This window comes from Buteo buteo, chromosome 27, assembly GCF_964188355.1.
Source record: "Buteo buteo chromosome 27, bButBut1.hap1.1, whole genome shotgun sequence".
Lineage (NCBI taxonomy): Eukaryota > Metazoa > Chordata > Aves > Accipitriformes > Accipitridae > Buteo > Buteo buteo.
Window position 1 is genome coordinate 3,393,231 of NC_134197.1, and position 25,372 is coordinate 3,418,602.

Consider the following 25,372-nt stretch of genomic DNA (forward strand, 5'->3'; position numbering starts at 1 on the left):
GCATGCAGTGACCAGGAAATGAGGTTAAATACTGTCCTGTAAAGAGAAACTGTGTGTGTTTCCATACTGTTTGCTACAGTGCTTTAAGAGGATGTTGATTACTCTGGGTCCTGAATTTAAGTGGATTCCCAGTCATCAATGCAACTAAGATGGAAGTGTTTGTAACATAACCAAAAAGCCGCAGTCATTGCCCGAGTGTATTAAACAGCTTTATCTGAATAGACTTAGTGCAGTAGAGCTAAAAGCCTCACTCTGAGTACTAAATGCCTTTTGGTATAAGAAGCCTGAGAATTATGAAAGTTGCCTGTGGGTGGGTTCTGTTAGTGTGTCTTTAAGCTGGAGGTGGTAGGGGACTTTGTTTTCCAGATTGCCTGACAAGTTTGGAAAAGTGATTGCAGTCACTCATCTCAGGTGCCCTATGGACATGCATACCCAAAATATCCCATACGTCGTGACCACTTCGCTCAGCTTAGACTTTGCTCTTTAGAGCTCCCTGCAGTTGGAGTTAACTCCGTTCCAGGGGGCTGATCTCTTCTCAGCTCTGCTCCACTAACATTACATTTATCCCCTTCTGTAGGCTTTTTACAATTTGATAGCAGGGAATTAATAAGAACAGAAATGAGAGGATTAATAGCACTTGGAAGCATGGAAAAAAGCTGTACAAACAGTCTATGTCTTCAGCCACACAGCTCTTGTACTCCTGGGCCTTTCCATAGCAAGGGTAGATGAAGCTGCTGTCCAATTTCTTATCTGGAGATTTGACTGTTCTGAGATGTTGAGCATCTTGTGTCTCACTTTCTCAACCTATTTCCCAGTGTACGTGAATTAGCATATATTACATACTGCTTATCCTTCCTTCTTCACCTTGCTAAAAGGCCTTGGAAATATTCCTTATTGCTGTGCCTGTGGTAAGAACTTGTATATCACCTCAGAGTTCATACCACCTCGCTGCCCAGTAGCTGAGCACTGTCATCAAAGATGAAGCATGGCATGGCATGGCAAATTCTTTTGAGGGTACCTGTGTTAAAAAGTGTCTGACACTGGAAAAATTGTCTTGGGATAATCACTGATTTAGGGGCCAGATTTGCAATGGTATTTAATTAACCTGTTCGGGCATACTGAGGTGCCAAGTGGGATTTATACAGCAGCATCCTTAAGTATCTACCTTTGATAGTCTGGCCCAAAGTCTTAGAAGATATGAATTCAATCTCACCTCTGTCATACAATTGTTTGGACAATAGGCAAGTCTCCTAAGCTCTGTGTGTAGCTCCTTATCCGTAAAGTAGAGCTAATATTACTTTTGCCTAGTTGAATTGTAAGCTGTCTAGGACAGGGATTGTCTTACAATGTGTGTAGACAGCACTTCGGACAATAGCGCCCAGTCCTGCTTGTGACCTCTGAGAGACACACTAATGTAGATAATGCTGCCAGCTCAGGCAGAAGAAGAATACAAATGAAAGTGTCTCCTTTCTCCAGGAAAGAGAGTTGCAGAAGAGAGAATATATTAGAAAGGTAGAGTGCAAATGAAGTGAGTTCACTGTCATTAGTGCCTACAACAAAATCTATAGGAAGCCAGTGAAAGAAGATGCGTTAGTACATCCTCCTGGACAAACAAGCCTCATTAAAATTTGGGGGTAGGAACGCAGCATACTTTTGCCTCTAAGTTTATTTTAAGTGATTATTAAATAGACCATCCCTTGCCTAACATTTTTCACTCTTACCTGCAAATAGAGTTGAAGTGGGGAATACCATTATGTAGAAGCATAATTCACATGACTTATGTAAATTGAAAATGCAGAGAAAGTGCAAGGGTAGAGTTACTTGTACAGCCAATACCTCCATCAGAATTAGGGATGGTTTGGAAGGTCAGTTCCAAGGAAACAGAATGGCTCTTTGCAGTTGGAGCTGTTTTCTCTGGCTCGGATAGGGCTGTTTGGACTTGCACTGCATCAGAACAGTTGATGCAGTTAATTTACTCTTAACAAAGCTGAGAACCAAACCCAGAATTGTTAGCTTGCAACTGATAATGGATTGTCTCCTGGGCACATAGGGTAGGAAATGCTCTTTCTTAAAATTGAACAGAATAGGAGTGTAAGTTAAATATTAATATTATTTCTTATCTTACTTTGCTCTCTTTGATTTCTTTCAAATATAAAAAGTGGTTAAAAACAGCTTTTAAAGTAAAAATAGTCAAAGAACTAGTGTAAAAGTGATGACTAAATGAATTAAGTTCAGAGCCCACACACATGTCTCGCAGTAGTTCTGGATCCAGCACCCTGATACTCTACCTCACATATGTGGGGGTTTGTGGAATGCTTCATTTTTAATTGAGTCATAATATTTCAATTTTTCCTTCCTCTAAATTTTTAATACTTGGCTAATTTCCAGCAAAAGTGAAAGAGGGTAGAGGCTTTCAAGATATTACGCTCGTAGCAACTTCATGAGTACAGGAGGCTGGCTAGCAAAGAGAAACACTTAGTGCTCCCACTGAAGAAAAAGCTCAAATGTGAATTGAAGTCTTTTTAGACACCACGGAATTCATGCGGGAGAGATATTATGAGTGTTCTGGCTGTGGGAAATTCTCCCTTTAAACTTGTTCTTTCTGACACACTGGGGTGTCTAAATGTTGGATATGCTCTGAAAGAACCCAGGCTTCATTAGTTGTGCTGCTCATGGGACTGCATGTTTCACAATATAGGAACCTCAGAAACTACCTTTTTTATTTAAGTTTGATCCAAATAAAATACTGAGGAAAACTTGACAGCTGGGTGTTTTCTTTGGCAACAAATGAGGATGTTTCACAAAGTAAATTGAGATTACCTAAGATTATTGTATGACTTTATGAATTTTGCTTACATCAATTTAATCTTTCACACAGACTTTTTCTGGCGGGTCATTGGCCATAGAATTTGCCAGAAAAGATGAGCATGCAATCACTGCTAAGTAGAGGAGATTGGAAGAGGCTTTCATTTGCATTTACAGATTTTGATGATGTCAGGGGCTAGATATTGCTACTGTGCACTGGGGTTGTGTCTATTTTATATTTGAATAAAATGTGTACGTGACTGTCTTAATAATATTTGCAGGATCTTTTAGACAAGGTCTAATGATTACAGCTTCCCTTTGAAGCTGAAATACATGAAAGCTTTTGTAGTCAGTATCTGAGATCAGGGTGGAGCTGGAACTTCGTTTGGAAGGTCTATGGATAATCCCTCATGTTTTCCAGGCTTGGGCTGATGCCTTTCGAAGTAGCCCTGATTTAACTGGAGTAGTGCATATTTATGAAGAACTCAAGAGGAAAGGCATAGAGTTTCCCATGGCAGATCTTGATGCTCTGTCTCCAATACACACACCACAGAGGGTAAGCTGCAGCATTGCGATTCCAGGGGTATTTTCCCAAGATGTCTAAATAGTTGGATAACTACTCTTCTTCCCTCTCCTGTTTCTCTGAATTTGGCCTGTTTTCTGTCTCCTGGAAGGACTTTTTTAGTATTGAAAGGGCATGTAAGAGAAGTATAATACAGCTGCATTTGTCAGGCTGATAAGCTAATGGTATCTCCTCCCTTGAGTCAAACATCAATCTAAGAAAATAAAAGTTTGGAGGAGGTTTGTACACTTGTCTTGTACCACACAACCACCAGACAAGTGCAACTAATTTGTTCAGAGAGAGTCCAGCAGGATACATGATTGAGATTTACTTCTTTTGCTTAAAAATATGGTTGTTTCTGTTGGTGATAAGCCTGAACCAAGGCCTGTCTGTCTTTTAAAGGTGTACAGAGTCTGAATCTCTTACTGATCCCATGGTAATGTGAGATCTTTACACCTCTGAAAAGTTAGGTCTGGAAAGTTGACAGAACTGCTGCTAGGAGGGAACTTAATGATCACAGGTGTTCTGATTATTCACTCTGAAAACTGAAGTTAATGAATCTTTGAAGTGGTAAATGCAAGTGATCAAGGACTGAAAGATTACAATTCATGTGTCAAGATTAATTAAATTCAGTGTCACATCATTTTTTGTAAGCCTGCAACTTAATTCCTAGTTTTAAATAATTTATAATTATTTATCTTTGGCTCTTGTTTTTATTTTGCTTCTCACTTTTCTTGTACAGATAAATTGACTTAAATGCATGTGGGTTGGGGTAAAAGTGATGGGCATGCATTTTTGTTGCAGCTGTCTGTTTATGGGCTGGCCCGCCAGTCTGTTCTCATAACTACACTGACCTTTTCCACAAGGTGCAATTATGTTCTATATTTGAGCATATTTGGGCTGAGGTTGCTGACAAAGCAAGTGCTGTCACAATTCAGCTTTTGAACTCTTGTCTTTCTGATGTGGCAGAGTGTTCCTGAAGTTGATCCTGCAGCAAATATGCACAATTCACAGTCTCAGCAAAGGATGAGCACCAGTTCTTACTCTTCATCTTCTCCAACGGCGTATTCTGCTCCTCAGGCCCCAGCTTTGAATGTGACTGGTCCCATCACTGCTAATTCTGAACAGGTATTGGGATGATGATTCTTTTGAGTGAAACTCTTTCAACAGATCAAATTAGAAACCAATTTGCAGAGGAACTTTCATTTTAACTCTTTTGACTTTGATTGCCTCCTAGGTCTGGTTCTACTTAGTAATCTTCCCTCCTATTATACTGTAAAATCTAGGCTTTAGATTTGTATGTATGGCCTCCTAATGGCAGCAGTTACAAAACCTCACAATCTGATGTACCAGTCCACTCCACGGTTGTGCAGTAGGTTAGCAGTTATTTTCATTAGCCCCCCTCCTTTAAAGGCACAGAATGTCTTGCAGATGCAGGAATTCTTTCTAACAGGGAGTTAAGTCTGCATCTGTAGTGCCCTAATATAGGATCTTCTTTTCTCTCTGCAAAAATAATAACTTCAGAGCCAAAGATCCTGATCAACATTTGTACATCTTTCCCCACGCTTCAGTGAGGCACGCACGTTGTACTGCAACTGTGGTCTGTTTTTAGCTGCTGTTTTCAATTGCTTCCCTTCCATACACGCATAGCACATCTGGGTTTGTGATGATAGTAAGTGGTTCTACAAAGTTCTTTTCTTTTTGTTTTATTTTTCTAAAATTCTCTCCTGGATAAACTTTTTTTATCTTTACTTTTTTTTTTCCCTGCTAGAATATCTGGAGCCTCAGATATCTAGTCAGACAGAACGAGAGGTATCACAAAGTCAGTTCTTGAAAATGATCTGCTTAAACCAAAAGATTGTGCAGTATTTTGCTGTCTTTTTACCCCAATGTAGATTGCCCGGCTGCGCAGTGAACTGGATATTGTTCGTGGGAATACAAAAGTGATGTCTGAAATGCTGACAGAAATGGTACCTGGACAAGAGGATTCCTCAGACCTTGAGTTACTCCAGGTAAGTTTTCTAGCAAATATGATTCTGATCATTGCTGTGCTTAAGGGGGATGTGGTTTTTGTTGTAGTTTACTTCACTGCCTTGGTTTGTTTGGTTTACATAATGAATGTGGGCTGTGCTTGACCCTGGTTAGTCTCATGACTTGATGTTACTCTTTTGTTAAAGCTTCCAGTGACAAGGATTTCCTAACTTCCCTTGAAACTTGTTCTAATGCTTTCTTCTCCATGTAGTTAGAAATTTTTCCCAGTGTTGAATAGAAAGTCTCCTTTACCACAAAGCAGCTTAGAATTGCCATAGACTCTGTAAGCCCTGAGCATTTCTGCTTCTTTTACTTCCTCCATCATCACTTATACAGTGTCAAAAGATTCCCAGTCACTATGCAGGAAAAAACACTCCATGGTTCCAGCTGGACTAAATATTGCCAAGGGTCTGTGGATTCTCTGCCACTTGAAATCTTATGTATGAACTAACTGTCTTTCCAGAAGATGTGCTGTAGATTCTCCTGAAGGTAGTGTCTTAAGGTGGGTGCTCAGGCGAAGTTTCATGCTGTCCGGAGGGTTAGACTCTGTAATCAGAAGGGATTTCTTTGCTGGAAAGTCTCAATCCGGTGCAGCACTTATTATGTCAAGAGGTAAAATGGTGTAAGTTGAGCTTATGTCCCAGGCTTCACACCTGCTTGCCTAGGCCAGTAGTAGCAGAGTGGCCTTTTGGCTGAGGAAAGTAATACAGTACCACATGCAATACAGATGAGGAATACTGTGATCTAACATTCCAGCTGCTGCCCTTAACATGGTATTTGCCTTTCCATAGCTTAGAAAGAGGCTTCTGTTTTGATCCTCCAGCAGGGAGGATGGGCTCCCACAGCAGTACATTTGGAGGAAGGCAGGGAATTGCTCTCTGTGATACATCAGAGTCTGAAATCCATCCAAAAACTGGTCTCTCCCATGCAGTGGTATTGTGTGTTTGTCTCGGAGTCATCATGGCAGCTGATGAGAGGCTTTGCAATAAAGAGCCTTTCAGTTACTGCCCATTTGGGTCGGACTGCTCAAAACAAAAGAAGCTTCCAGGAAACCACAACAGACCAGAACAGTGTAGAACAGTTTGCTTACATTCAGAATCAACTACTAACATCTTGACAGTGTAACCTTACAGCATAGCTTTAAGGTGAAAGAACTTGATCATAAAATGGAGTGACAGCAACGATTCTTTATTCCAACTGGTTCCCTTCTTTGACTGATGCATCCTAAATCTGAATCACAGAGCTGGGGAGAAACCGTTTTTGATCACAAAGGATGGTTAGTCTTTTGAAAGCTGTGAGCCGGTTGCTGCATGCAAGGACTCCTTGCTTTGAGGTTTATATAGCCCTCCTCCTTAAATAATTCCTGACATTTTCTCTAACAATCAAATGTAAACAGCTTGCTAGAGAGCCAGCTCTGAGCAGAATAGATAGGTACTGTCAGCCCTCTCAGAAAGGCAGCAAACAAACCTCTGAAATGTCACAATCTGCTTCTCAAGTGATGGGATCAAAACTGACATTGGAGAACACATTCCTCAAGCTGTTAAGGCAGCTGGATTGCACTAGGTGAAATTTATCCAGAGCTTAGGATGTCAGACCAAGCAAGGAAAACAAACACATTTTTGCTTTCATCCCGAAGGTTGTGTACCAACAAGTCATCCTTGTTTAGTGCTGAATTTTTGCTGTGAAGTGGAGCTGGGGGAGGGGGGAGAAGATGACAGAGGGACATGCTTTAGTTGAAATGTCAGTGCTTATTGAAGTAAAACCGTGGGCCTAATCAGTGGCGCCATGCCATATGTCACATTTCTTCTTGTAGTTCCTCCTCAACAGACCAGTTTTGACCTTTGGTCTTGAGGCCTTTCAGGAGTAAAGAATTCTGCTAAGTAATTGGTGATGGAAGAGATGTCCTGGAAGCATCAGAACTCCTGGTTTAGGCAAACTCAAATCTAGATTTCTTGGCATGAGAGACTTCTAAAATAAATGCCCTTACTCTATATTCTTTAAAATTTTCTTCTGAAACTCCCCACTGCCTTTTTGCAGTCTCTTGTCTGTGGACTTGCTCAGTTGAAAGGAATGTTTCTGTGTATAGTTCAGTACTGAAGTATGTATGGTGTGGTCATCTTTTCCTGCTCCTGCTCCTTGTTTTGTGTTCACTCTCATGTTCTCCGTAGTTGGTAAGTTCTATGTCGCCAACACTTCTCTTCCTAGTGCACACTTAGCTACTTGTGGTAGCCCTGATGAACTTTTTTTCCCTACTTGTTCCACCATGTGCATCTTTTAGTTTTTAAGGATGATACTGCCAAAAAGAGCAGATTGAATTTTCCTTGAAAGCTCTCTTCTGGAAAGCTGTTGTATTAACATGTTATATTCTTAAAACAGATCACTAAAATACAGATATTTATTTTCTGAAGTGCTCAGAGCTAAAGAAGAATCAGGATGTTGATTTGTAAATAGGCTCTCAAGGTTTTATGCCATCGTCTCTTGAAGGGCATGTTTGATTAGATGTGCTTTTGGGTGACATTTAATCATGGAAAGATAGACTTGTCTTAGTGTTTCTCAGCTGGGGGATATGTTTGGCTGTGAACAGAGCTCAACTAAATCTACTTACTGCTAGCTGCTTATCAGAATGCGTGTGCACAATGCATTCCTCCTAGGAACTGAACCGAACCTGTAGAGCTATGCAGCAGAGAATCGTGGAGCTTATCTCACGAGTGTCCAATGAAGAAGTCACAGAGGAACTGCTGCATGTGAATGATGATTTAAATAACGTCTTCCTCCGATACGAAAGGTGGGGCACCTTTTCCATGAACTATTTACATTCATTCTGGGTTTTCACTTAAGTGTAAAATAGGTCAGTTGACAAGAGTTGGCCATCTGGGCCAACAGTCCAACATAACGAAATCCAGAGAACCAAACCACAGAAAGCATCTACAGTCTTTTATGGTAACATTCCTGTTTCTGTTGTTTCCTCCAATACTATGAATTTTTTTTTTTTTGTCCTAGCCATTGAATTTTTGTGGGGCATATCCGTAAAATGCAGGACAACCTTGTGCAAAACTCTCTGAACTAGCAGAGACTTGAGTCTGCAAGTCACTGTTGTGTGGTGCTGTACTGATGTAGGGACTTGGGACTGAAAATAGCATAGCCACAGTTGCTAGTTCCACTTGCTAGCCTGGGCTCTGCACAAATGCTTGTGCTGCTTCCTGGCTTAGGGAGGCTCCCGTGAGCTCTGTCTTCTGATCTCTGAGCTTTCTAGTTCCAGTACTGGTGCAAAGGGAGCTGTCTGAGGTGGGCGTGACCGTCATGCATGTAAGGGTTTTGTTTTTAAGTAACACTTAAAATCTTGAAAAAAGCCTGTCTTGCGCAGAACTGAGGTTTTGAAGAGTTGGTCTGTGGGAATCATCCCCAGGGGCGGGACTTGGGTCACAGGACTTTCGACATGTTAGACAAAGGCGCTGTCAGCCACATCTGCTGCAGTAGGTGACACGTGATAGAGCAGTCTTGGGAAAGTTTAATCTTCCCCTTAATGACAGGCCTGGGGAGTGAGGCACTAAAGAGTACCCTTTGTTACTTGCTTTTAGCACAGGGCTTTGTTTCTCAAGCCTTTAAAAATAAATTAGACTCTAGATCTGTGAATCTATGCTGTCATGGCAAAGGCTGGAAAGTAGACTCAGTGGCCTCGATTTTTGTCTTTTGATTTAGTCGTTCAGAGGAGATTGGGGCAAACTTTGAAACAAATGCTGGCTTTTTATGTGGAATGGTATGTGTTTCATGCACTAGCGTGATTCTACAAGTGGCAGAGTGTAACTGTCACTAAGGCTTAGTCTGGTCAGCCTTAGTATTTTTTCTATTTTCCTCCATCTGCGCCTTTGCTGGCTGGGGCTAATGTATTTGTAGTCATTATACACTGAAAGGTGAGCTGAGTGATGTTAGCAAGCTATTTGTGGTAGAATAGCTGCACTGGTCTGAGCATTTCAATAAATTCCAGTTCCTTCTCTGCTATTCCAAAAGCTCCACATTCATCATGCTGATTTCTAGTATGGGTGCCGAGCTCTGTCAGTGACTCAAGCAGGAGCTCTGGCCTTCACTGTGAAGCTTTGGATGTAAACGAACGTGTGGCTCATAAGCCTTTTGGTGAGAAATATGAGGTGGGAGGTGTCTTAGGTTTCCAGCTAAGGGAGCTGCATTTCCAGTAATAGTAGACACCCACAGTTTCCTAAAATTGAAATTTGGGCCTGAATTTGGTTTTGCTGCCTTTTAAGTTTGCATTTTCCTCTGTTACATTAAGAAAACATTTTCGTTTGCTTGAGATTCCCAGTTGTATTTTGTCCATCTGGGCGAAAACCCACAGGATTATTATTATTATTACCAATATTATGGGTTTTTTTACTGAAAAGAGAGGTTACACATGAAACTACTTTTAAATGAGGAAAAATTCTAGCCTCTGAGAAATCACAGTGCTTTTCCTGGTAAGGAAGGAGATCAGACTGGCCTCAGACAGGCCTTGGGAGGAGGTAGTTCCCTCTGCTTTTTTGAGTTCACAAAAGCTTCGTTTAGGTTTGCGACCCCAGATGCACAGCTGGTTGGGGAAGGAGTAGAGAAGAGACCAGATCTTGACTAGCCAGACTTCTTCCCCTAAGAAGTATGAGGATTTTTATCCAACGTCATTACTTTTCATTCTTGGAAAGTACCAACATATTTGAACATAGGTTCTGACGATCTTTGAGCTGACCCAGAATGTTTTAAGAAATTAATCTGTTAATCGTTGTTTCTCTTGCCATGTGCTGCCTGGGTAGGACTGTGCTAGCATGCATATGGCTTCTAATTTACATGTATTGCAGCAAGGGGGAGCTGTTAAGTGGGAGTTAAGACTTGCTGCGGTGCTCAACTTAGCTGGGAGCATCAATCTTGCTGCAATTTCTTCTGTCCCTTGGCTAACAGAATAGTCTATCACAAAGCACTTAATGGAAACAAACAAACAAAAAACCCAAAGACAAATCCTACAGTGCTTTTCAGGCATGTGTGTGCTGCAAGATCAGATTAGTCAACTTAATATTTGCCAAGAATGCAACTTCTGCAACTGTTCTCCCTTTTTCCTGGCTTGGACTTAAAGCTCTCAGGGTTCCCTCTTGAACCAGTGAAAACTAAGTTCAGTGGCAAGCATGTCATGGCTTTGTTATAAACTCGTGTTTTTGATTGTTTATTGGTGGCTTTGATAGTCCATGTTGGTTTTTTGTTTTTTTCTAAACAGATTTGAACGATACAGATCGGGACGTTCAACACAAAATGCCAGCAATGGAGTAAGTACCTCGCTCCATTTATTTTATCAGCAGTTACACCATACTAGCCATATTAATATCAGTAGTATCACTTTTTACCTGTCCAGCCCTGTGTCCTGCCTTTAGTGGCTAATAGTGGATACCAGGAAAAGAGTGCAAGAATGTGGCAAACTGCAAGTGACAACTTTTAGCTCAGGAAGACATTACACTAAAACATCTCTGTGTTCGCAATCCTTGATGGATTTTCTTTGCTATATTAACTTTTTTGATTGGTTTTGAGTCCATGTGGACTTTAGGAATTCACAGTGTCCTTAAGCAGTGAGTTCCACAGTTTCACTACACATTTTTACATATTTATGTGGGTATTTATATGTAATAAATATTCTGTTTACATTTGATTGAACCACTTAATAATTCTTATTTGCTCCACCTAATTCTTCTTCACTATGTCTTACAATACCACTGTTCAGGTTAATTTTCTTCATGCCACTCATAATTTTAAGAACCTCTCTCATCTCCTTTTTCAGCAGCCCCTTTCCAAGCTGAAGAGTTACAGTTCTAATTATTCGTTCAATGAAAACTATTTTATAGTCGGTTTATAGTGTTCAAGATCTGGGTTCATGATGAATTAGTATGTGACACTATTACATTTTCTGTTCTGCATTCTTCTAACCATTTCCTCTATTTACTTTGCCTGTTTGATTGCCTCTTCTACTGCAGTGTGATGCAAACTTCAGCACAGGCTCTGCATTCTAACTTTAGTCATGACAAAGAAGTTATGTTTCTGAAAACAGTTTACACCTAATGTGGAAGATGGTACTAATTTCAGTTTGACTTAGATCTGATGTTGGTCTGGTGCTAAAAGAGGTGGAGAACACAGACACATTAGCTAAATCTGAAGAGATGCAGATGACCTCCAGGAGAGCTTCCTGCTGTGCTAAGCAGTCAAACTGAGATTTTTTGGTGGCTGACCCTTTTTATTCTGCACTCATCATTGTAGTATCCAAGAGACTGGTCCATTTGGCAATATGCAAGAGAGATCTTTTTAGGAAGCGCCCATTATTTTTTGGTGTTTCATGTTGCACTGCAAGAAGAAATCTCTGGCATGGGTAACTTGCTGTGTTTCTTGTGTCCCAACAGGTACTGAATGAGGTGACAGAAGATAACTTAATAGATTTGGGTCCTGGCTCTCCTGCTGTAGTAAGCCCAATGGTCGGAAACTCAGCACCCCCGTCTTCACTTTCTTCACAGCTTGCAGGGCTTGGTGAGTACCTGGTCTAAATAGTGTGGATGAACATGAGGCTGCAATGCATGGACTTTTTCAAGCGTAACCAGTCTGTGGGTCTTGAACAGCATGCAGGGGCTGCTAGGCAATCCAGGTGTGTGACTGTGGGAGCAAGTCTGAGCAGTTGCTGAGGTCCCTGTGACTGACCTGAACACCCAGTACAAGCCCTTATCACAGTGGGCTGTTGGAATTTATGAGGAGCCATTTTTCACTTGTGGGTCAGGGAGTTTCTGCTCCCTTGGGGCCTCCTCCACCTGATTAATGTTGCCATGTAGCCTTTGGAAGGTTTGGGTATGTGTGTTGTAGGATTAGGAGGACTTTCCCACTCCCTTGCACTGTAGCGATCTGTAATTGGGAACCAGCCTGGCACAAAGGGAGGGATTTATTAACCAAAGGGGGGACTGAAGGAAAGAGTGCAGGTTCTTGTTCATAGTAAAACTTGTATTACTACTTTTATTTCTGCTTAGGTATAGCTCTCCATGAAATCAGTCTGGTGAATGTTCTTGGTTTCACTTCTACAAATAATATTTGAAATCTTTGGATGAAAGTTTTTATGAAACTGTCAGGTGTTTTACATTAAATCGAACCAAAGATTGCTAGATAGGATCACTTGATCTGAGTGAAGGTTCTTCACCTCTTTCAGCACTGTGCCAATATCATTATCATTTGATTTGAAACTGCTGGTTTCACAGTCAATAGGTGAGAGACAACATTGTGAAGAAGACTAGTATCCATGCCAAAATTTTGGACCGTGTTAGTGAATAGTAAATATCTCAGAATGAGATTGGCAGCAGGTGCACACTAATTCCCAAATGCTGGCTTCTTGATGGAGTACTTATGGTGTGGTGCTTCCAGGAGAAGTAAGACAATATCTACATTTGTCTTTTAAGAAGTGCATGATTAGCAGCCTCCAGCCTCTTCTGGACAGAGCTGTGCTCAGTGCTGCAGCTGTTAACTAGATGATATCTATAGCTGCCCTGTATTGTTAATGACTTCCTCTGTAACCTATACAGTCGTGGCAGTGGTGCTTCCATATGGTTTGCTATTTCATTGGTTCACTTTTTTTGCCTCTGGTTGCAGATTTGGGTACAAACAGCGTCAGTGGCACACTCAGCTCTCTACAACACTGTAATCCTCGTGATGACTTCGACATGTTTGCACAGACAAGAGGCAGTTCCTTGGCTGAGCAGCGAAAGAAGTATGTTGGAGTTTGTCTTTAGCACTGTTTGAGTCACGGCATTGCTGTTGTCTAAGGGCATAAATCTGAAACTTCTTGACTAAAAAAGTCATTTTGGTGTATGTTTTTGTGCTTTTAATCCAATCCCTACCCTGTTGGTCATTATTAGTATGAGCGAGTGGAGAAGTTCCTGCTGCTGGGCAGAGCTGACTGGCTGACTAATGTTATTTGACTGTCTTAGTTAATGAGCTCACTGGAAACTTGGAAATGAACTTGCCTTTATTTCTGCAGATGCTTTCTCTCATAAAGGCTTCTCATCCCATCCACCCGGCCAGTTCTTGAGATGCAGGAGCATAAGGGTCCTTCACCTGAAGGTCATGAATATACTTTGGTGACTGAATTACTGTCATCAGGGGCTTGGAAACAGAATTACCATCCAGTTAAACTCTCCCTTTGGCCCAGCAGTCAGACTCTGGTGGGCTGTCAAGGCAGTGTAGCTTGCCCGGCTGCCACGCTACCCCTAATTTGTTTATATGCATAGGGCTTGCATCTCTAGAGCTGCAAATCTGGCACTTTCAAGGGCATTTAACAGGTCTAATTATTTTAATATAAAATAAATCTATGCACTTATTAAGAAATCCTTTGATCCTTGTCAAATGAGATTCAGTAAAAGACACACTCAGGTATTTTTCTTTCATATATTATTTCTTGCCTCCTTCTGGTTTCAGATTCTAGAGGATGTAGTGGCTACCAGCAGTCAGAACATCATCAATATCTTGTCTCAAACAAATAAATGTTGTTAAATAGTTTAGCTCAGACCTTAGCAGATTATCAAAAACTTACCAGCTCTTGAAAACTTGAGCCAGCAAATTTATTCGGATCTTTTATTTGCGGTTATCAATATAGCTATTGGTACTGCCTTAGCTGTAGTATCAGTGTTGAGAAGATGTGCTCCACTGTAGAGGCGTACGTTACCACTGGAGATTTCAGGCTGAGAGCCCTAATGTATAATCAGAAAGGAGATGCATTGCAGAGAGATCTAATGGAGGTCCCTCTGTCTCTTGTGCTAAATGAAGCACGAAACTAGTCTTCCCACACTGCACCTCTATCTCCTTCCGCAAGTTAATGGAACAAGGAGCACATATCAGTCCATGATTTCACAAGGGAGGATTGCTATATCTTCCTTGGATTGTACGCTGTGTAAATGGAGCAGCAGGGAGGCAGTAAAGATGTGAGTGTGACTTGCTGCGGTGTGTAGGTGAGAGCCTCAGCGTGCTGTGCTCAGATCTTGGGAGAAGCCAGCATGCTGGAGGAGAAATTGCTCCTCCAGCTCAGACATGCGGCTCCTCCCAGGAACTGATTTATGGGCAGGTGTTGGCATCTGCTTCACCTCATGATTCACCACTGTGCTCTCAGAAATGATGCTATTGCTTCTGTCACCTGACTGCTACATGTTCCTTTTGCATAACAATTTAAGAAGCTTTTTACAAATCTAACCCCTGTAAATAGTGCATTTCTTTGTATGCTTCACTGTAGTTGCTTAGTTATGTTTCATCTGTCTTCGAGTCTCCCTCTGCCTCCCCCCCATGCACACATCAAGGTCAGGTTTCCAAATGTCATCTTCAGAGCTTTGCAAAACGTCATCTGTAATCAGGCCTCTTTTCATAGTCCCCTGCTAGCTCTAGGAGACACTTACGGTGCCTTGTAACCTATTTGCCTGCCTTTCATAATGCTAGTCTTACTCTTTTTGCTTCAACGTGCTTACTGAAACTGATGGACGGTCTTTATACAGAGCACACTCCTCTTCTTGGAATACACTTAGTACACTTGAAGTCTTGTTAAGAAAAAGAATGTGCTTTCTGATTTCCAGGGGAGTAAATCAGAGTAGCAAGTGCGTTCTGCATGGGTGACTGCTGGACTTCCTTCTAGTTCTGTGGTTTGTTCCTTTCTTTCAGTGTGACGTATGAGGATCCACAGGCTGTCAAAGGACTAGCATCTGCCCTGGATGTTCGAAAACAGAACACAGGAGGGGTAGGTCGTTGCTCTGCATTTTGTTATCTGAAGCCGTGTGTGGAATCCAAGCTTTAGGCAGCTGCTTTGACCGAGACTTCTCATTATGTATTCCAGCAACATGCTAGTACTGGCTATTTTGAAATTGATACCTAGGAGCAAGTACTTGCTCAGTAATGATCTCTAAAGAGCTGCTACTTAGCACACCAGCCTAAAAGACTTCAAAATCATAGTGAGTAAATTCTCCTGTGTTCTTGCAGCTTGCCTGGGGGGTCTAGCTCTTTGACTGGAATCACTGCTGAAAAGAATAAGTGGGGAATGTCTTGTGAACACTGGTGTGCATTTGTTTGGTTCATTTTTGCTTACGAAAGTTGTTGCAGTCTTAATCTGCTAGACTTTGCTTTAAGTGCTCAGATACACATGCAAGGTACAGGCAGAGAAATTATGTAGACTTTTAATGCTTCACATGCCTTGCCATAACTGCCCTTGCACGCAGTCTGTTCTGTCAGTCCCAGGGCAGGCTCCTGCTATCTTGTGTGGGCAGAAGAGGCCCATGTGCTGTCACCTCACAGCAGCTGGTGCTAGAAACATGCTTGAGAGAACAAGCTTGGCCAGCTTTGTCTGCATACCTTGGTGAAGGCAGAAGTGAAAAGAGCTTTCAGATCGTCCCTTAACCCCTTTCTACCACCCTGCTTTTTAAAACTGTCCTGCTTTTTTGTACTCAGCTGCATGTAAGTTTTTGGATGACTGTGCAAGTTCAGAGCCTTTTCCTAGTCTAATTTTGGTCTGTGCTGACCACTAGGGAGCACGGCAGAGCCAGTGTAGCATGGGAGAGCCAGTGCAGCATGCACACGCCTCCCTCTACTGAGAATTGCCTCCCCATGCCTTGGCTGATCTCGCCCTGGTTCTTTCATAAGTTGAAATGGGAGTGCTCAGGGCAGCTGGCATGCCTGGCAGCTTGTTCTCTGAGCCAGGGAGAATTTGCATTTGGAGCCAGCTGGGGTCAGATCACAGCTGCCTGCCTGCTTTGGCCATAGTTCAGTGGTAGCAGGCCTTCAGCAATGATTTCTTACGGAGCATCCCCCTGCCCCACAAATCTATCTGCTTGTTCCTGTCCCTGTCCTCCTGCAAAAAGGGTAATTTATAACCCAGGTCAGCCCTGTGACCAGTTTCAAGCTCAGCCCCACAAAAACTCATGCCAGCAGTACTGAGGGAAAAGGGGGAAGCATGGGGAGGCAGGGCAGAAGTATATTAAGGGGGTGAGAGAGGAATTCCTGAAGCCAGTGTGACAGCCCAAGCCCCTGGTATCACTGTGCTGTGTTATTGGCAGAACCTGGGAAAGGATTTGAGATTCTGCTCTTTGTTCCTGGCTAACTAAACGCAAGAGGCTTGCATTTAGCTACTGGTCAAGGGGGCTCTATCCCCCTGGTGGCCATGGGGTCATGTCCTTATTTATTAACACTTTTGTTCTCAGCCAATTCTGCTTGAGGCACCAATGCGACGTGTCATTCACACCAGCATAGCTGCTGCTCTGCCCGAAGTGTTGTCAGTTCAAAGGGCTGTGTCTAAGCTAATCTGATGGTCAAAGTTTTTTTGGGCAAACGCTTTATGGGTTGTGGAACTTTGGGCTCTGAGATGTCGTAGAGACTTTCAGCCTCTTTTCAAAGGTCCTGATGACTGTATCATGTAATCAGAATAGCTTGTTTTGAAATGCAGTCTTTCAGAAATTGGTAAACACTGCTTCTTGTCAGGTGTTGTGAGGCTTGTGGGTGTCTCTCCTTAAAGGAAATGAAAATTAAACTCTCCTAAAGTTACCAGCCCCGGCATGTGTAGCAAAAAACTGGCAGTGCTCAGTAAACGAAAGACACGCGTTAATTTGGGTAGAGAGCTAATTTAAGAACAACTCTAGGGAGGAGCCAAAAGCTTCGCAACACATTCTTCACACACTTCTTGTTCCAGCACAGTTGTCCAGTGGTAAAATTCAGCACATCCGACGTTGCTAATGTAGTCATTCTCAGAATGGTCTGTAGAGAGATGGCTAATCACGTGGCATTAGCTGTCTTTTAATATGATTTAGCAGCTGGAAACAAGACGAGCTAAAAATACACTGTTTTCTTAATATTGCTTTTCCATGTTGGGAATTGCTTTTGTTGCCACAGAGTTGTTGCATGATCACAACTGGGAGGAGAGGTGTCCAAGAAACAATTCTCTAGTGTTACACAGATAGTAGATGAAGTTGGAGTGATTTCTCCCTTTTTTTTCTCAGCACAAGTACTGAAATGAGACATAAAAGATGTGATAGTGGGGACAAGACATGTATCCCACATATATGGGTATCTGCATGGAGGTACATAAACACACCAGTGGCTCTCTGCTGAGCTAACCCAGTTCTGGCAGGGCGGGTGGGCTGGAACTGCTGTGCTCTGCCGGTCCTGAGCAAGCCCCTCCAGAGCTAGAAATGACTCTGCATCCGGGCCCTGGCTCAGGGATGAGATGCTGAAGGACAAGAAGCCATCTTGAGAGTCTTTGTGTTGCTGTGCCATGCAGTCTGCAACCTGCTCAGAGGAACTGGATGCATCAGCGGTCCTTTTAACCTCTGTCGCTCTTCAAGAGGGGCAGTTTGAAAGACTGCCAGAACACTGCAGCAAACTGCCATTACTTACCCTCCTGCTCAATGCCATCATTAGAGCTGTCTTACTGTTAGAGTTTGGGGCAGTCTGTCTGCTGAGCTTAAGGAGGTAAGTAGGGTGTGCTGCAACTCACAGCTTCGTAAACAAGGGAAACTCCACAGTGTGTAATACTAGTGTTTCTGGTAAAGTCTGACTGATTTTAGTAGGTTGTATAGCCTATACTTTTTCTTCTAAGAAGATGACAAACATCAGCCTCACTACTAGTCAGTGATTTTTTTTTATTTTTTTTTTTCTAATATCAGCATGGAGGAAGTGCTAAAATTCTGTGAACTGTCTGTAGGAAGTGCAGAGGTCGGGGTGAGGTCTGTACCTCCATGGACAGAGCTGACAGGCAGCAGAGGGGGATGCAGCTGCTGCCAGAAGCTACCATAGGCAACTCTGTGTGTGTGTACGTGTATATGAAGTTTTTGACTTGCTGCTGTTATATTACTTTATCATGGGTTGTTGCTGTGGTTTATCTCTTTATGGACAATTTCTGTTCTCAACACAGAGGAGAGGTAAAGGTGGGAACTCAGACATGGAGCCTATAGACAAGTGGCTAATTACACAAGGAATGGTGAGGACTTCACCAGTGAAGCGATTCCTACTGCCCACCCCAGTCCCTTTACCTAGAATAACCATCCTCCATTCACCTCTCGTCCTGCCCTACTGAACCACTTGAAATCAGACAGTACAAGGAGTTTATTTCCCACCCGGGGCAAAGGGAAAGATTTGAACCAATTTCTGGTTTACATAGCACAAAGGCCTGTAACCGACTGAATCATTTGTAGGATCCCACATCACCTTCAGAAGAGGCCTGGGGATCCAATTGGTTCCTTATACTGTCTTGATTTATTTATGCAGTATCCACTTTTCAAGGGATAAACACAAGTCTCATGGATCTTGTTCATAAAGAGGACACTTTCTACATGTCTTTAAAGCAGCCTCTTCTGGTAGTGCTTAACTTTGTGGTCTGTAATAGACATACAGAAGTTGTAGGATCATACCTAATTGAATGGAGTAATGTAGGGATAGCTCTTTATGAAAGGAAGGGAATGGGAGAACTGGTACCCAGATCGACATCTTCCACCCCACTGACATTAGGATTCAGACTCCAAAAGGCACAATCGTGTTTCTGGCTGTAAGGATTTAATTCCTGTGTCTAGTGATGCCAGTGCTCTGATAAAGTCAAGCTTCTGAAGATCACTGAATCTGTGCACATTTTGACCTTGTTTGAAGTTGTCCTTCATCAACATGCTTGGAGAGAGAAGTTCAAGTCTGCTTTAAGTGCAGAAGTCAGAAGTAGGTAAAAAATAGCCTCAGCTATGCCTTAAAGCCAAATTCTAAGACCAATTTTGTATTTTTGGACAATGTAATCCATCACTTTAAGTGTTTGAGATTAGTACCAATAATGTGACCTAACTGCACAAAGTCCCTCTGAGACAGTCCTGACTGCAGCTGAGTTTGGAAAGGTGCAGTGCAGAATTCCCTTTGGGCTGGCGTGCGCTTGCAGTGCAGCTTTTGGGGCTGGGTGTCAGGAAGCCTGTGGAATGGCAATGCCTCACTCCAGGGAGAGCCTTGAATGTCGCAGACTGAGCTGCCCAGTGCTTAAAAAGAGAAACAACCCAGAGAGTTTAAGGTTGAGAAAATCCAGAGTGTGCAATATCAAAGTGCACCAACTCTGTGAAACACTTTGCATTTATTCTTCTAGGCTTAGGGCTAATCCAGGTTATTTCTGAGGGCCAGCTTGTGAATTTGTCAGAAGTTTGCATGGCTTGTGCATGCACAGTGATTGGACACGTGCATGTATACGGTCCTGTCTGCCTGCCCATGCAAGCACCCAGAAGCAGTTCTCTGCCTGCTAGCAGATGTGGGTAAGCCCAGTTGTAGGTACCTATCCTATCCTTGGGAGCCAGAGTTTCATTTCAGTGCTTGTCAGAGACCCACAGCTTGTAACATGAGAGGGAAAAGCCATAAAGTGAGCAGCGCTTGCTTTGCCTCTGATACTGTTGATTGTGGTTCACAGAGGCTCTTGCTGTTCGGTGGCTCTGTTGCAGCCAGAGATGTACTATGCCACTGTTAGATGTTCATCCATAATGAATAATCCAGTGATTGAGTTAGTTCCTCTTCTTTGCCTTTCCACTGTTTACAAGAGCAGGGAAGCATGAAATCGGCACCCCTGCTGTTCACACCACTCACACCACTGCTTTATTAAAAAAACAAACACAATATTCGTTCATTGGCTTGTGGTTATTCAGCCTGGAAAAAGGATACTGCAGCATTCATGGAGGCATATGGATTTGGGGAGGGAAGGGGGTCTGGCTGTCCAGCCAGTCACTGCTCTTACAAGCCTGTCACCTTGTTTTTATGCTAAGTATGAGAGAGAAATACCTAAAATAAAACTAAACTAATCATTAACTCTGTTTCTCTCTTAACTGGCTGTAGTTCTTAACCGTATTTATTAATACAACTTTGTAGCATTTGCAATACCAGTGGAATAACTAGCATCCCAGGTATGAACTTGATGTGCACATTCTTTGGTAACTTTTTGTACTTCTGAGATGAGAGGGAAAAGAGGGGTGAGCTGACATTGCTATTACCTGTGCCCGTACAACACTGAGACCACTGAAAGTGTCTCCACCTGCCAGAGTGGTACTCGCACCCCTCATGACCTGACATTCTTTCCAAACCACGATACGTTTAAGCTTAGGGTTGAGTTCTTCCCACTCCATTTCTGTGCATCCCAGTTCACCAATGCACCTTTGCAGAGGGAGGCTCATTCAGGGCTCCGTGTGTACTCTCCCAGTGAATTTGGCAGTGTTGTTTCTGTGTCAGCTTAATCTACAGCTCAGTTCTGCTGGCAAGGTGATGCCGGGACCACGGAGACACAAACCACACCTTTATCCATTCCAGCTCTGCCTCCGAAACTAATGCAGGCAAAATGATATCTGCAGAAAATGTTCCTTGTTCAAACATGACTTAGGGATGTTAGCTGAGCTGTTCCAGTACCAGATCTGTTTGCAGTGTAAGGTCTGGGGGTTTGCAAGTTAGACCATGCAGGTGTCATACAAGGGCCTGTCTCAGCAGCTCTTAGGCACAAGGCCACTATGTTTTAGTGCAGGTTAATTCCAGTTCCCGTCTCATGAGTTTGAGCAGCTATTGAGATTTGCATGAATATATTCATTTGTTAGAATAGTCTGTCACCCCACTCACAGGCCAAATGGGTATTTGTTACGAAAGTGAGAAGCAGGTGTTGCTTAAGCCACTACGTCAGGCCAGACGTTATTTGGGACAGTGGCAGGGGAGGAATGAAACTGAACCAGAATTCACAGAAAGTGATACAAACAGCATTCAGCATTGCATCTTGACCACCAGCAGTATGCCTGGCTGGAGAAGAGATTCCTCTCTGTAGTAAAGATAAGTGAGTAAAGAATAAATGAATCCTTTGCTGAGATGTTAATTAGTAACAAAGTGAGTTGCCACTATGTATGCCTTCAACAGAGAGATAGGATCTAAGATGTGGAAATTATTTGGGTAACATGAGACTGTTGAAATACATCATCTTCTTGGAGACTAAAGTGCTTGAATTGTGGACAAACTGAGAAATAAATGTGTGAAGATCTCATTTCTTCTGTGTGGTAGAACCCCTCTCTCTTTTGAAGGCAAGCAGGCGTGTTCCCTTATTCTGAAAACCATGTGGGTTTCATTATCTGTCCAGCCATGGCATTTTACGGAGCAGTCTACAAGGACAATGTGATACCACATGTGAAGGAAGGCTTTCGCTGTCTGGACATGTCTATCAGATCCAGATTGGCTGGTTGTTGTACAGGTACAACAGGCTGTGTTGGGGAACATACTGCACCTGAGCTCTTGTCTTCCCCATCTATGCGATGTGTAAACACAGTTAGAAGTAATCAAGTAGCTAATTCAATCCTTACATGTAAAGTCAAACGTGTTCTAATATTGAGGCCAGGCAGCTATTTCAAGATCACAACAGCTTTAAATAGATGGTAAGACTGTAGTAGTAAGCTGGAGTAGACTGCTAGCGTGCATCTCAGTGCTCTCGTTCTGCTACCATAGGAATGACAGAGCTTTCTTTACTATTGCTAACTAACGGGGGGGAGTGAATAGTAGCTAACCAAGTATTGGTGTCAGCTTTGTTAAACATCTATAAAGAAGTGGAATTAACTAAGCTACTACAAGACAGTAGTCTAGCAACAATTAGCATGAACCTTGTTAAACATTTTAAGAACATTAATGAGCTCAACTAGAGACCTGAATTGTCATTTCATACCTGCTTCTTTTCCAGTGGGATCATTTTTAATAGAAATAAAATGTGATAATAATAACCTTAAGCTGTCTTTTTAAGGGTAGAATATTGGATTTTATGACTTCTGAGGAAATATATTGGCAATACTCTTTGGCTTTTGATTGCTAGTGAGAACACCAACACAATCTAACTTAGATAAGTATGAACATGAATTCAAGGTTCCTGTGGGTTTTGTGGGATCGAACACTCATTTTTGTTCTCCCAGCCCTCCTTTTCCATTTCCCTTTCAGGACTGTTGAGATGATCCCATTTGTAGGATTTTCCAAAGACTAAATAAAAAAGGAATCTGAACTATAAGCCCAACTTTTAATTAAAGCCAGTTACTTAAAGTACCCAAAAATATTTTGAGACTTAATTTTCATTTACTTAGGATATAGACTTTTAAAAAAGAAATCACAATATCGTTACAAAAACAGCTCTTGCAGCCAACACTGACTATCTAGGGAGCTGTCTTGCCAAGACTGAGCGCTTCACTAGACCGTGTATGTTTGCATAATCAAAGTATTAACAAGACGGTATCCCATTCTGGAGCCATTTCCATGTAGTCTGTGGCTGCCACTGCTGTTTGTTCCCAGAAACTGTTGTCTTTTTTAATGTGTAAACTAGCTAATTTATTTTTACATTGCTTCTGTTGTGTTTTAGGGGATTAGTTTTAACAAAACTCCCCTCCACGTTTTTCAGTTTAGGGCTTCTGGAAGGGTGAGACTTGCCAAATACACAACTGACTGGCAAAAAATGAACTTCTGTGTGTGGTCAGCTTCAAATGAAATATAAATGTTACAATGTTATAGTTAAAATATTTTAAAACCTCCAGTTACTCTTGAGAGTTTCCCCCCTCTTTATGCTTGAACAAATTAAACCTGATACATTTAACCCATGTTTTATGGGGAAAATGGGGCTCAGTCTGAGGAAGGTAAATTGGAAGTTTGAGCATGGTAGGAGCAATAAATACAAACTTTTGGCTCTTCTGCAAGTGTGCTCAAAGATGGGGGAAGTTTTTTAAAAGGTCAGCGCTGAATAGCAAATGGCTGACATGCTCAAATGTTTATCTTGCAGCTCTCTGCTTCTTATATATGACCTGTGAGAAGTGTTCTTGCACTTCTGAAGTTTTTGTTTGTTTGTTATATAAAGTAGGTCTGTCTGAAAGTAGAATTCCCTTTTTTTTCTACCCCCCCCCCCCCCCCCCGCCTTTTTGGTTTTTTTAAAACCTTACAAAACACAGCAGCACAGACTTCTATACTGCTGAGCTGTTCTTTGAGGACTCCTGCAAACTCGGGAGTCCTGCAATTCTCAGGAATCCAATACTTGCTCAGTCATCTGTTGTGTTTTCAGGATATCCAAGATTTGAATTGCTGTTCCTCCTAATACAGGGACCACAGTACCATCACAATTTTTAGAACAGCTGCTCTTATTTTATTCACAAAAAGGCAAAAAACCCCTGCTATTTTCCTCCTCCTCTCCATACAGATTTTTTTATCCTTAAAGAAATGCAAGTACCTTTCTGAGCTGCAAACTAGCCAACGGCTCTGAAGGCTATGCCTTCCAAAGCATTACTTATTGTTTGCAGCGTTAAGCAATACAGGAGAGAGACAGCAGTGAAACTTCTGCAGTAGGTTTTAGGTTGCTGTAGGCTGAATAAATCCATTGCTTTGTATCTCTGAAGACAGTATTTTCCAAAGCTGTTAAACTAACAAGCCAGTTCTACAAGATGCAACTTGCCCTTGGGAAGGAACACGTTGGAAGTTGTCTACAGAGCCCTCCTCTCATTAATGGCCATCTGGGCCAGCTTGCAGCAGCTTCAGCACACTGCATTAGCATTGTACATGCATGATTCAGCTCTCCCTTGCAAGTTAAAAAGGGGCGATTATCCTAAATCTGGCCCATTCCAAAGGAAACTGCAGGAACTTATTTTCTGTTTGGGATCTTCTTGTATTAGCTGAAAGCAAAATGACAACTTGTACCTCTGACCCTTCTTGGATCTGTCACGTGCACTTTCTCCAGCAACCTGCAGAGTCAGAGCCAAGCCATCTGCCTGGTGCCTCTTTTGTGGGAGATGCTTTGGATTGAGCCCTGGATTTCCAGTCCTTTGACACAACTAACCCAGCTTAGCAGACCTCACCTCAAGCAAGGGCTTAACTGACCTCCTCAGTGCAAAGGGCCACTTGATTAGAAAAAAAATTTCTTGAGGAGCTCTGCAAAACAGCATCAGCCTGTGCTGCTGCCTCTGTAATTCAGCATCTGTCTTCCTCCACTAGAAGTCCCTGACAAAACTGCATCTCCCAGCAAATTCATCTGCAGAACCTCTTTCATCTCTTCTTCCCATGAGAGGTTTCAGGCAAAGCTGTGGACAACCCCTGACACTTTTTCTTCCTAGGAGAGCCTCGCCAGCACCGCGAGATCTCGTCTGCCAGCCCTGCTGCTCGGCCACTGTGCTCTGGCCTGGAACCTGCGTGTCTGACATTGCTTTCCGAATGTTTTTCAGGTTGTCCTTACGAGATCTATTGTGGTGTTTTCCTGTTTACTTCTGCAGCCCTCTGGTGTATTTAAGCAGCGTAGTTAAGTCAGGAAATTCTACACCTAATACGCAGTAATTTCCCTTCGCTGACCCAGTTGCTTGTAGCGCTTTGTGAAATAGCTGCACCTCAGCACTCAGCACGCTGCATCTGTGCTGCCTGTTGCAATTGCACAACATAACGTGAGCGGTTTTATCATGGGAGGAGAGACAAACCTTCCATGCCTTCTTGTTAAACTGTCCGTGGAGGCCTGACGGGCAGGCTCCGGTGAGCCTTGCTGGAGCACTACAAGGCATTGCTGGTGCTGGAGCCGAGAGGAGTGCGTGCTGTGCTCTCCTCCTCTGCCCTCACCAGGAGTTGCTGCCCCGTCCTCCTCCTCGCCTTCACCTTTGAGACTCCACACTAAGCACTGGCACACGTTGGGTTCTGCCGCCTCCACTGCGAGAGGGTCACCTTTGGCAGAGGAGTGGAACCAGGGAGCCGGGATGCTTTTGCTTTAAACTGGTGTGCCGAGGCTTGCCAAGGCTCGGTGGTGTGGTGGGAGGAGGATCTGGAAGGAAACATGACTGTGTACCCTGGGCTCTGCCTGCCTCCACCTGCGGAGAAAATCAAATTGTTTTCATAGGAGCATTGCCTGAAGACTTTGAGCCCCTCTTTTTGCTAACCCTTCACTGTGGCTAATACCCATTTTAAAAAGTAAAAGGTAAATTTAAC

General features: G+C 42.7%; 1 protein-coding gene across 4 annotated transcripts in view; it reads left to right on the forward strand.

The window, feature by feature from the left end:
• The window catches only part of TOM1L2 (target of myb1 like 2 membrane trafficking protein), a 58,887-nt gene that overhangs the window by 24,139 nt on the left and 9,376 nt on the right, over positions 1–25,372 (forward strand). For 2 of the 4 annotated variants that reach the window (XM_075058878.1, XM_075058879.1), the window contains exons 5-12: positions 3,227–3,361; positions 4,337–4,495; positions 5,263–5,379; positions 8,050–8,183; positions 10,647–10,695; positions 11,815–11,938; positions 13,040–13,157; positions 15,092–15,167. In XM_075058878.1, coding sequence (XP_074914979.1) covers positions 3,227–3,361; positions 4,337–4,495; positions 5,263–5,379; positions 8,050–8,183; positions 10,647–10,695; positions 11,815–11,938; positions 13,040–13,157; positions 15,092–15,167 — 912 coding nt within the window. Of the gene's footprint in view, positions 1–3,226; positions 3,362–4,336; positions 4,496–5,262; positions 5,380–8,049; positions 8,184–10,646; positions 10,696–11,814; positions 11,939–13,039; positions 13,158–15,091; positions 15,168–17,412; positions 18,245–18,300; positions 18,393–25,372 lie in introns of those variants that run through there. The other 2 variants (XM_075058882.1, XM_075058881.1) reach the window with 2 other exon arrangements.